This window comes from Macrosteles quadrilineatus, unplaced genomic scaffold (genome assembly GCF_028750875.1).
Source record: "Macrosteles quadrilineatus isolate MER2022 unplaced genomic scaffold, UCM_ALF_1.0 Scaffold_2__2_contigs__length_208266976, whole genome shotgun sequence".
In the NCBI taxonomy this organism is placed as follows: domain Eukaryota; kingdom Metazoa; phylum Arthropoda; class Insecta; order Hemiptera; family Cicadellidae; genus Macrosteles; species Macrosteles quadrilineatus.
In genome coordinates, this window is record NW_026542595.1 from 25,121,371 (window position 1) to 25,135,014 (window position 13,644).

General features: G+C 34.3%; 1 protein-coding gene across 3 annotated transcripts in view; it reads right to left on the minus strand.

Annotated features, from left to right (window-relative positions):
• Positions 1–13,644, minus strand: part of LOC128986299 (claspin-like) — a 50,955-nt gene that overhangs the window by 22,624 nt on the left and 14,687 nt on the right. For all 3 annotated transcript variants that reach the window (XM_054406590.1, XM_054406593.1, XM_054406592.1), the window contains exons 3-7: positions 7,636–7,710; positions 6,103–6,207; positions 4,951–5,150; positions 3,070–4,263; positions 1,999–2,234 (exon numbers count right to left, since the gene is read on the minus strand). In XM_054406590.1, the coding sequence (XP_054262565.1) occupies positions 1,999–2,234; positions 3,070–4,263; positions 4,951–5,150; positions 6,103–6,207; positions 7,636–7,710 (1,810 nt within the window). The remainder of the gene's footprint in view (positions 1–1,998; positions 2,235–3,069; positions 4,264–4,950; positions 5,151–6,102; positions 6,208–7,635; positions 7,711–13,644) is intronic.

Below are 13,644 nucleotides of genomic sequence, written 5' to 3' on the forward strand. Positions count from 1 at the left end.
CCTATTGAGTTGTTTTGATACCATGATATATTAGTGAAGCCTTTGATAGTGTCTGTCATTCAACATTAATTTCAATTAAAAAAAATGTTGGTTTTGCTAACAATGTTTTCAATTGGTTTCAATCTTACCTTGAAAACAGATTACAATATGTGGAAATAAATCATATAAATAATTTCAACCAATTAAGAAATGTAAAATCGTCTTTGAGGTGTATAAAATATGGTATACTTCAAGGTTCGATTCTTGGTCCCATTTTATTACTTTGTTATATTATTAAAAGTCTGCCAACAGCATTAACAGATAATATGGCAAAATTGTGTCTATATGCTAAAATACAAGAGTCAGCCCAAAACAATCTGTTATCTATAAAAAACTACTTAAACTTCAATAAACTATTTCTCAATTTTAATAAAACCAATATTATGTCATTCAGTACAGCACAAAAGAAAAATCCAAAATTTTGTGTTAAAGTAAATTATCTCGAAATTAGTCAGGTAAAGGTAACAAAATTATTGGGTTTATTGCTTGATGAAAATTTATCATGGTCACTCCACACGGATAAACTGTTACATAAAATTTCCTCAGGTTTATTTGCCTTGAGAAATCTGTCAAAATTTTGATCGCTTGAGATATTGCTTAAGGTTTACCATGCACATATCAACTCACACATTACATTTGGTATTGAGTGATATGGAGCTACAAGTAATCAAAATTTACAAAGTGTTCTAATCCTTCAAAAAAAGGGCAATAAGAATCATGATAAATCTGGATGATGAAGAATCGGCCAAAAACTATTTTCCTAAATTAAAAATTCTAACTGTTTACAGCTCATATATATTGCACACTATTATGCATGTGAGGGCTTCTGAAGACAAGGTGCCACTGCTGGGGGATAATCATAGATATAATACTAGGCATACAAATTATCCATCCGTAACACAACACAAACTGGAGTTTTATAACAAGATACCAACAGCTGCAGGTATTAAGTTTTTGTATCATCTACCAAAAGAAATATTTGATATAAAAAACATTAGGTCTTTTTAAAAAAAACTTAAATTGTTACTAATTGATAAGAGCATTTTACTCATTTGAAGAGTTTTACGACATGTAATTACATTAATTAAAGTTTCCTGTTTTATTTAGTTTAACCAAGTATTTTTAATTAGTAACAAGCTGTTTTGACGCCATTCTGTATTTATGCATATATTTCATGTATATAATGTATAAATCTTGAATAAAGCTTTTCTGATTCTGACACCAACAACCTGCAAACATATGGTAGTCAAATCTTTACATTGTTGCACACCATGTGAGCAGATTTACTGAAAGTTGCCATGTCCTGCAAAGACTGGCACAAGCGCTATGGAGCCTCATTATCCATCTCATGTGACTGTGACCATAGACTAAACAACCTCTCACGTGTCTAACGTGTCTCACGTGTCAACTAGACCTCTCATCCGATTGTAAATTTTGTAGCTTGTTTTACGTGTCTAGTTCGAGTACGTCGACACTGATCGCTGTAGTGTAGACAAAACTTTGTTTTTATTATTTTAGGGTTATTTTCATGATTGTGCTTAACTATTTGGTCATATAACTAGGAAACCAGTTATTGTTTATGATTAGATCATTTTATTTGGTTAAACGAGGTTTTAAATTACTGAAACAACAGGAAACAGATTGTAAACAAAACACAACCTCTACAGTGCGACGTACAGAACTAACAATAAAATTGGCTTCAGCTGTTCCATAAGGATGAAAAATCTACTAAGGGAGTATGTTTTATCTATGCTGTGACACACTGCTATAGCCTAGTCTGTAAATAGATCAATGTTTAGTGTGTTTGATATGTGTGATTTTATCATTATCTTTTTTATAACAATGAGGTGTTTGTTTAATTCACACACTGTTTTTGAACTTATGGTTAATACAAAGCTTTTGAAGTGCATGGATATTGATATTGAACTATAAACTTAATCAAACTGTTTGAGTTAAGACCTTCATAAAACTCCTCGTCCTCATACAGCTTCACTTCCTGCTGTCTCTTTGCCCATTGTTGGTCTCGTTGGCGCTCTATCTGTTGCTGCAGTGTAGCTCGTAGTCGTGCCATCTTGGCACCAGGCCGTGCCAGACTAGGGTCCTCATCTTCCTCGTCCTCCCCCACCAACACTTGCACTGCCTCCTCAGTGATCCCACTCACATTCCCCTCTCCATCTCGCTCAGCACTCACGATACTGGACAAGACAACAGGTGACATCAATTTAGTGCAAGAATACTCAGTCAATAAGGATAAACTGCATAATATGGCTGAATCTGGAATTCCAAAAAAGTTACGTCGGTCATTTAAGGTCGCAATCAAGTATGACCATTATTTCAACCAATCAGTTGTCACATGAGTACTACACATCTTTGAATTTGAAATATTCTGGTATGAATAGTAATGTGAGACAATGCTTGGATGTTATATTATCTGGTTGCAATTTCGTTATTATGTATAAGAAACCTAATTAATACCTGTATATATTTAACCTGCAAATCAACCTGGTTAAAAAATATATATTTCAGATTTAATTCATCAAGTGATATATTACAAAAATAGCTTGAGAAGCCAGGTTGCAGCAATATGGTTTAAGAACCTTTTTAACAATTTTCAAGGTACATGATTTTTGATCATGTCAACTAAAACGTATGGTTGTTTGTTTGACAATTCCTTAATTAGCTTTATCCATCTATACATTATTAATTTGGAAGGGGTTATTTTGTGAACAGTCAACTACCGAAACGTTATGCAATATTTACAGAAGGTAGCCTAAATATTTTTATAAAAGATCTTGAATTAACAGAGTGTGGACTTCCAGAAGAGACTTAAATATTAATAAGTCAAATCTAATAAATTAATCTAATATTATTGCGAGAGTTATTTATTTTGAATCCACTCAGTTTAGAAATAGCTCACATGTAGTACTTAGCAATTGCTTGATTTCGAGCAACGGGTAAACTAGTATATTTTAAAACATCTCTGCCAGTATATAGTATATTTTATAGTAGTATATTTTAAAGATCTGTTACCTTAACTCAACAGGTGTTTTTTTCTTTTGTTTCTTTTTATATGACAAATGAGTAATGAATCTCTTCATGAGCTGGTTGACCTCTGGTTTAGAAATACCTTCTTCCAGATCAATTACTCCATCATTTGAACTTATTATTTTTGGTGCATTGACGCTTGTTTTCTTTAACTCGACATTATACTTTTTGAACAGCTCACGTTTTACTTCATCTTCTTGTAATAGCTGCTGAGTTGTTTCAAGTCCTTCATTGTGTGTCTCTGTCCGATTTTGTTTACAACTATCCTCATTATCCTGGTCTTCTGAGTCCATGAAGTCACTTTCAGTATTAGAGCCTTTAGGTTTGTAACTATCATCTGCTGATTTATCATTATTAGTTGTTGTGTTATTGACATCTGGGCAAGTTTTAAATGAAGACTTTTCAATTAATATATTTTCTGATTGTGACTCACTTAGTCTCAAGCTGAACTCTTCAGTGTTCACTAATGTACCTGATGTACTTCTACTATTTTCTTCTTTATTTGTGTCACATAGAAGAGAATCATCCATTTCATCTTTCGATTCGTCTGTAGGCAGTTCTGAATTGTTCTTAACCTTGAGGTTATAAATACTGCTTTCATATGTTTCACTTTTTTCTTCTATATCTATTTTGGTTGGTTCACAAGATAGTAAATTATTAGAGCCACAATCTGGTTTATTTTCTGTGTTGTCAAATTCATTATTTGTTCTGGACTCTGTGATTTCAGAGTCTATTTTGACAACTTGAGATTCGTTATCCAATTGCATTTCTTTATTTTTACTTTCTTGGTTACTTTCACTCATAACAATCTTTGGTATCGACTTAGCTTCAGTTTCACCAAAACTTTCCTGTGAATACTGGGCTGATCCTTCGTTTTTATTGTGAGACTGCTTTTCAGAATCCACAGTTTGTAACACATCTTGGTTTTGCAAGCTAACAACTGAGTTGGTATCTTCAGAATTTACAAAAATGTCTTCACTTTCATTAAGCATTTTTTCCTTTCCAGGATTAACCACTCCTGAACAATCTTTATCTGAACTTTTCTCTTTTAGTTTACTGCCAAGATCAACTTCTAATGCATCAGTATCCTTTTCTTCTTTCTTGGTCTTGTATTCATCTTCTGAAGAATCAGACTTGTAAAAAAGTTCTGCTTCTTTTTCACGCTGCTCAAGTTCCCTCCTAAAGAAATAGATACAATTTCAAATAATGCTAAACTAATGATTGGCAAAACGTTTTGTAACAGAATCTAGTTGACTATTTTTAAATACATGTTTATCTTATGTTTCCAATTCACAAAAGCTTTAATACATTTTTGAATATTAAAAACTATTTAATAATTGGGTGCTGACTAGGCAATTAATATGTGTATGCATGCATAGAGCATTACTAAAAAGCAAAACTTAAAAATTGTTCAAACAAAAACTAAGCTGTTCATTTAATTTTTGTAATAGCATAGCTTTTCCCATTTATGTAAATAAGTAGTCATGTTTCTGAATTTTAAATGGAAAACACATAGTACTGAGTAACTTAGAGGTCCTCTGAGTTAGGGGTTTACTGACTTAATTGTTTTTCCAAAATAAATACTGTAGGGCAATGAGCTGCATTGTAATCTTTCAATAATTGTAATTCTTTGACTTAGAAAGAAGTGCCAGTTCATGTAGTTTTTTATTCAATACTATAGTTCTGAACATTGGACTTTCAGTGATGTAGCATAATATTAACTCCAATCACGTGATAAGAAATAACCATTCTCAGTTTGATTTTTGTATGGAATGCCAATTAATTTTAAAAATCCCATGCCAATTTTACATAGGCATTCAATAAATTTAAACTTTTGGTTTGGTACATAAAGCTTGATAAACTTACAACGCTGTATAGGATTGATCTGATGAAGTTTTGAGAGGAACTTTAGGAGTAGACTTCCTTCGCACTAAAAACTCTGCAAGGGTTCTTTGCTTGGGTCTATGATAAGGTATTAATATTGGGGCTTCTCTCAATAGTCTCTGTGATTCCTTATGAATTTCTGTTTTGATATCTTCTTGTGCTTTTGTTTTAGACTTTCGCTCCTAAAACAAAAATAAAGATACTGATTATAACATTAAGACAGGATTTTTCTTTGGTGATGAAATATACCCCCGCCGCAGCAAACCTGCAGACTAAACAAATTTCCATTTGTCTGATTGGATTATCAATTAAATCTATTTAAATAACATTACATTTACCAAGTACAAAAATTATAAAATTACATTTTATTTTAGTTTTACCTGATCTATAACTTGACACAATTACGTCTACATCTAAACATCGTAATGAAGAAGACTGAAACTACTATTGTTTATGTTTTGCAGGCGTCTTGCACAGTCCAGTTTGCCGTCCGTATTCGGCCAGCCTAGTAACGTGTAATTTTAATTTTTAAGGTTATTGCGGTACATTTAAAGTTAAAATAACACTTAATGAAATGAGATTAAATGAAAAATGTCTTTATTTGAGAGGCGAAGTTAGGACTTGCAAGTCCTCTATACCACTTAACCTCTAAAAGATAAATAAAATTATCCTTTTATATAAATGGTTATTCCAAGAACTGTATTCTTTTCAAGAAATCGCAAATTAATTGCTATTTTTACGTTTCTTTGAATAGAAGCATACTATAATAAAGTAATCATTTTTTTCGTAATGAAAATTAAAATATATATATTTAGGCCAAAACGACCTCGGATAACCTGAGGGATCGGATAATCAAGATAGTTGGTTTTAGCTTACTAAATGATCTGACGGCAATGTAATAACCAATCCTGCAGTACGATAGTAATACTGTGAATACGTCATATCTATTACTAGTCATTACAGGTAATTAATGGACACAGTTGATACTTGGGAAGCCCCCCCCCCCCCAAACCAAAAAGTCTGGGTGTGCCCCTGAATCCAAACAGAATTCCAACGTAGTTTGCATAAGACAAGTACAAATCAATACAAGTGTTAAATATTAAGTGAACACTACAAGTTAGTACAACAATTTACCCCTCTCTTTGTTGGCTTCTTTGGCTGCTTATTTTTGGAAGAGTTTGTATAAGTAGTGTTTCCATCTGAGAGACGATTCTCTTCATCTTCAAATGTTGTAATTTTCTATAAACATATAAAATATATATCCTAGATTAGATTTTTGATATTTGTTAGGAAAAATTGTTATGAAATAAATCATTTTCAATTTGTTTGGAGTGCTTATAAATATACCCACAGCAGAAAATCTGCAGACTAAGCGAATGTACATTTGTCTAATTGGATTTTTATTAAATTATTTCCTCAAACATGTCAGATTTATTCCCTATTTAAATAACATTAGATTTAAAAACTACTGTACGGTACTTAGCTTTGATACTACAGAGAAGTGTTTTAGGTAAAATGTTGATAAAACAGTAGTCTGTGAAATAATTAAATTTCCCAAGTCGATCAAATGTAAACAAGGAAACTACCACAGTTTACTTCTCCATATTTATTTTTATTTATTGATTTATTTTTTTTAAGAGGTTGGCGGCCTCTTTTAACCTTGCATTTGTCCGTCCACATAGACTACTGATCTGTGTGTGGAACATATCCAAGCAAGGGGAGAGCCGGTACAGTACGAAGGTGAACTGTACTGATAAAATGTTTGGGGCAGTGACCAGGATCCGAACCCACGACATGGGAACCCCCGCTGCCTTGGGCCCGAAGTCCGTGACACTACCAACTGAGCCACCGACTCACCACTGTTATTTTTATACCATAGAAATAACATAAAAATTTGAAAGTTATTTTATTTTTTTTTTTGTAAACTTTAATTTTTCAACAACTATACAATATAAAAAATTATTTGTAGTTTTGTTTTCTCTACTTGATGATTTTAATGTAAATTGTGGATTTAATGTTTTAACCTAGGATAAAGCTTGAACAATTTCAAAACCCCATAACATCCAGCTTAAATGTCCCTATCTTGCCGGTTCGTGAACTCATTCAAGTGTATCCAGTCCTACCTATTCATGACAAATTTTATCAAGACTGGACCAAAAATTACTCGAGTTATTGGTAAAAAATATTTAAAAAGCTCGGCTTGGCTCGGCTCGAGGTTGAAAATCACTATTCGCACACCCCTATGTAAAACCATTAACAAAGTGAAAGTAAAAGTGAAGTGAAAAGACAAGAAGAAACCCACTGAAGCAATAATTTTATAAGTGCAAGAACTGCTTCAATGTAAATGGTGCAAACTGTATTAAAGGATAAAATAAAATAAAATACAAAGCTAATGAAGTGGATGTAATGTATTCCCTGGGACCCTGGACTGATGTGTTTGACAATGGCATGCCATCGAAACATGTAACACTTTGATTGTTACCACTGGAACTGCATTGCCTGTATTGTAAAAGCCCATATAGACCATTGTCTTGGCTACTATGCTATATACTTTTTAACATTTAAAAAATTGATAACTGTTAGGTAACATATCTCTAAAGCTAAAAAATCACAATATAATCTAAGATCTAAGTTATTAGCCAAAATATAAACTTGAGAATTTAGTACCTCTTCTTTTCTTTTGTCTTCTTCATCTGAACTTCCTTCAGCATCATATAAATCAGTATTGTTGTACCACAAGTTCTGAAATAATCAGTCAGTATGAATGGTTTATCAATGTCATAATTATCAAACAAACTAAAAACAATCTTAATTGAAAAAAAAAACTTATACTCTCTTCAGGACTTCTTTACTTGTATGTGAGTTTGCATTGGGAGCAGTGTAGGTTTGTTTGGGGTTGGTGATCCTACAAACTATGTTGATGGTATAGTATATGAGGTATATATGTAGGTGATGTTATATTATGTACATTTGACACCATTTCTTGTATTTATGTACAAAGACAAATAAAGATGATTGATTGATTGATTGATTAGTATATATTTTTTATTGAACCAGCTAACAAAAAGTTAAGAAACTGATTTTACAGATCAATATTAGACTTAAGCTCATCGGAAACAACTAAAAATAACTTGGCCATTGACCAAATTAGCATCTACCTATGCGCCACAGCCAACCGTAGAGCTAGTGAAATATCACTATGTCGACCTAGTGACACAGTGAATCTCAGTGCTAACTGTTAGGCATCCCTAGAACTAATGGGCTGGTGAGGGATTACCCCTGCAACTACCCCAGCGCAACTTGACATCCATTCATACACTGCATGTCTTCAACCCAAATAATGAGAGGGACTTCAAAAATCTGTTCTAGATAGACATTTAAACTAACGTATATCAGTAATTTTTGGGTTGCGATTTTGAAGGATTCCATTATTTTAGAATATCTACAAGATGTTAAGTAGTGGATGTGAGATAAGTTTTTAATCGGAAATGACTCGGGATCCTGCCATAGAAAAACTTGTTTCAAATTAGTTGTCAAGACAACTATCACGGTTGTGATACAGTATGGGGGATAAGGCTGAGGAAATATTTGTTTAATTTAATCTTAGCCCAGATGAGTTGCAAAATTATGATGTGATTATGCGGAAATTCTAAAACCATTTTGTTCCCAAAACAAACCTAATTTATCAGTGTGCTAAATTTCTTAAACGAAAACAGGGATCCTCAGAGTCTGCTGAAAACTTCATCACGGACTTACATACTCTTGCAAAACCATGCAACTGGGGAGATTTAACACGTTGACTGCGGCCTACTGCTATAGCAGTAGCGTTGCACTGGCACTGCTCGCGGCCTACTGCTATAACAGTAGTGTAATCGCCCGCCAAATATTGCGTCTGTCTAAACCCAACACTCGGCCAACGACAATGTGATTGTTTCCAGGCTGTAGCTTAGAATACGAGCTTTATTTTAGTGTAGGTTGGTACTAAACATTCCCGTAAAATTCCGTCTGGCAACGCTTTTGTCCCATTTTCAGAGAATTTCCCTATTCGAGCCATATTACAAAGACTCTGGTTATCGATCCAGGCAGTGCTGCTACCTATGGGTGTTTCAGTGAACTACGTCCACTTTTGGGGTAACGCAGAACAATCACCACTGCTCTTTTGTGATTCGTCTTACTGAGATATTTCAATGCCAATAGCGATCGCTGATTCAGTAGCACGCTGGGGCTCCGCCCGCAGTTTAGGGAGCGCCATAGTGAAGGTTTTCAGCAATCAACGTGTTAAGAGATGAAATGATTATCGGAATGAATGATCAAAACCTTAGTGATCGCTTACAGTTAGAAGAGGAATTACGGAGAAAAGTACATAGAGATATTATGACTCCACGCATGGTGCGAAGTCTCTAGGAAGTTTGAAATCTGGAGGTAGCGTTTCGGTATCTGACTTGGGAAAACCTGGAACAGTTGCAAAAACAGCAACTGAACCACGACCATATATTGTCAGGACTGATACAAGAGACCTAAGAAGAAACGATTTCCATCTTCTGCCATTTCCCGATGACTTAAATAGTAGGCCTACACCCACGCCAGACAATGTAACAGAACAAAATTTAACAAATGTCTGTACCAGAAGTCCAAAACCACGAGAGGACATCTCAAGGTACAAGACTAGACATGGGCGTAAAGTACATTCTCCAAGGAGACTCAATCTCTAAGGAGGGGGATGTTTCATAAAGACTGCAAATAAAATATGTGTTAATTCTTACAAAAAGATATGTTTAAGTTAAGTCTCATTTAATTTAGTTCATTCCTGCACACATTACTTTTAACCTAAATCAGGCTACATGTCCTCAAGTATCTATGAACAATATTTACCTCCCTCAAGTAACAGAAATAAAATACTTAGGCATGCACTTACGATGGAAAGCTTAATTGGAAGGCACATATCTGGACTAAAAGACAACATCTAAATTTAAAAACAATTAAACTTAATTGTCTTCTTGGATCTAAATCAAAACTTAGTACACAAAATAAATTGTTACTGTACAAAACAGTTCTAAAAGCAACTTGGACTTATGGTATTCAGCTTTGGGGATCAGCAAGTACCTCAAACATTGAAATTATTCAACGTTACCAATAAAATTACTACGTTAAATTGTCAACACACCTTGGTTTGTTACCAACAGAACACTTCATAATGATCTTAAAATTCGAACAGTCAAAGAAGAAATTACAAAATCTAGTGAAAAATACATTATTATATTGGAAAATCATTCAAATCATCGTGCACTTAATTTATTGGACAATCACAACACCATTTACAGACTGAAGCGACAGACGCTTTGGACCTCCCATTCAGATTCGGCTAAGTGTTATCAAAATTCTCTTTGTTAGCTAGTGTTGACAGGGGTCAATACTAGCTCATGTTCTTCAAGTTAACTTTTGATGTTGTATTGTTATTTCATTTGCTTATTGTTCAACTTTTAAACAGATTGTACATAAATAAAGAAAAAAAAACTGATTAAATTATTGTCACGACAACTATTACGGTCGTGATTAAATAAATATCAGAGAGAGAAGGAGCTGAAAGTCAGCCTCGTAGCGCAGGACATCCCTGAGGAAGAAAAACATTCTCTCGGTCTTCAACTCCAATCCCTGTGATCCACACTCAATGAACGAGGTGCCCAGAAAGCCAGTGTGATTAATGTCAATGAAAAAATGGTTTTATCTGATAAATTGAAAGCTATTAATTCCAATGTCAACAGCCTCTCTAAAGTCCCTGTTAAATTTAAGTATCATGAAATACGTAGAGGAAGACATTATAAATTCATATTTTATTTGTCACAATATCAGAGTGTGCAGATAGACACACACTTTTCTTTGGGCCTGCTACCACTCATTGTATAAAGCCTGCCGTTTATCAGAAACGATAACTGTAGTATTGTCCAAAACACCCTTTTACTCATGTAAATATGATTTTTTTCTTGTCCTACTATAATTGAGCAGAGCGATGCAAAGCTCTTATACTACACTCCTGCTTTTGTTTTACAAATACTCCTCCTGAACGGCTGAAGCAATCTGCATGACATTTAACACAGTCAAGGTAACCAACCATGGGAAGGTATAAATCTGAAATGGTACAAATCATACCACAGGGCTTTTCCCTACGTGAATTTAAACTTTTATAAATTTGACATGGGCCTTATGGATTAACCAGATGCCATGACATTATTTGCGAGATAACAATAAAAAGGTAAGCAAGAGTCGCAACATATGTTAGTCTTGTTCAAAGGTTTATTGCGGACATTTTCCATCACGAATGTAAAAAACAATACACAACGTTTCGGGATCTGGAATCTGATCCCGTCTTCAGGTCTTCTCCACCAATGAGACACCATCATTGTCAGTGAGTCAGTGCGTACGGTGCTATTAGTGTTTCAGTGTGTGAGTTTTTTACGTTAAACCTTTTATAGATTATAGTGTTTTGTGATTTGTTATTAATTGCATGTTGTATCATGACTTGACTGCTATACAGTGCATATTTTTTGACTACTACCCTCTGTAGTGTATTCCAACTTAGGTTGGGCGTTTGTGTATTGTTAGTTGTAATGTGTTAGTTAAGTTTTTTTCACCTGAAGTCGGGTTCAGATTCCAGATCCCGAAACGTTGTGTATTGTTTTTTACATTCGTGATGGAAAATGTCCGCAATAAACCTTTGAACAACATTAACTCACCATCACCAACAATGAACTTCAAACAAAGAATATGTTAGTCAACGAATCATCTAAAATAGCACATTACAAATACCGTACCTACAGAGAAAAAGGGAAGAACAATTGGATTAATATCATTGAGCATAATACCCAACAAAATAAATAACCAATAATTAGAGTAGCCGGAAGTAGGCTGATGCACCATTCACTTTAAATACTCCAAATAGCCAGTCCATTTATGTGAACCAAATAGGACTACCATTGAGTTTGGATACTGCAAGTAGACTTTCCATTTATGTGAACTAGACGTAGCATTAATGCAAACTATGAATAGGTACTGCAAAATGGAATTCCATTAATGTGAACCAAAGATACCATTGAGATTGGATACTGCAAATAGGCACTCCATTTATGTAAATCAAATTAACTATTGACTTAGGATACTGCAAGTAAACAATTAATTTGCATTAACCCGTATAATTGACTTTGATTACTGCAAATAGACATTCCATATATGTGATCAAAATATACCATTGACTTTGGATACCGTAATGCAAATAGGCATTCCATTTATGTGAACCAAAGATACCATTGACTCTAGATACTGCAAGTAGACATTCCATTTACGTAAACCAGGCGCACCATTGACTTTGGATACTGCAAATGGGCTCTCATGTGAACCAATTAGACCATTGACATTGGAGAACTGGATGATCCATTGACCTTGGATACTGAAAGTAGACATCCCATTGTTGTGAACCAAATATACAATTGACATTGTAGGGCCTAGATTTTTTATTTATGTGAACCAGATGTCCCATTGATTTTAGAGACTGCAAGTAGAGATCTCATTTAGGATCTAAACAGATGAAGCATTGACTTTGGATACTGTAAGGAGACATCCCATTTACGTTAACCAGATGTAGCATTGACTTTACAAAAGTATTGGATTAATGTGCTAGCTCCGCTCAATATTGCAAGCAGACAACTGCATTGTAGGTACACTTAGTATTATATGTGAGAAGGTTTGGATGTTAATACTGTCCAATGAAATGGTGACCATACATAGAGTGAAGTGATTGATTACATTATCATTGAGTTGACTCTTTTTAAGTCATCTTTACTACTTTAATACTTTCTTATTAAATGGCGACCATACAAGGTAGGTATTTTAAGCCAAGTATGAATGGAGATGAGTGTAGGATGAGTGGCGCGATCTTGTAGTCTTGTTAGTGACTAAGGCCGACATTCCTTAGACACAGCTGCTAATTAATAGCCCATACAGCTAATGGCAACTAAGGGACCTACAGTTTATAGTGGAATCCGAACCACATTTTCCTTGGTATATACGAATTGGTCTAATTATCAGGATAGTACTGCGGATAGTCGTAGTACTCACTCGTGCGGACGTTAATCCACACCAGGGAGTATCGCATCCACAGTGCATGCCTATAAATATCCACAATTCGTGAACTCCTAGTAGCTGGATTACAGGACGACGCCATCCATCCCAGATGGATGGGTGGATGGATGTATGTTTGTGACAAGTAAGTTAAACGCAAAAAATACTGGTCGGATTGGGCTGAAATTTAATGTTATGATAGCTCACATTCCCTATTAACACATTCTATAGACGCATCTATTCTATAGACGCATTCTTATTTCAAAAATCCTTTCGGGCTCCGTCCCAGTGGCTCTGGAGTTTCCCAAGTTAACCTTATGAGTATTCATATTTAAAACGAAAAAAAGAATTTTGTCAGCTTTTTCAACTACACAATTTAGTTCTATGATATTAAAAAGCATTAAAAAGTTATAAGGTTTACCAATAGGGTGCAGCACTATTAATTTTTTTTACATCTAATTTGAACCAACTAGCAACAAAAATCTGTGAAAAGTGAGGATTTCACTTTTTTATTGTTTAGGTGCAGTGGTAGAACATTATGGCTATGGTAGATGTGCTATACTA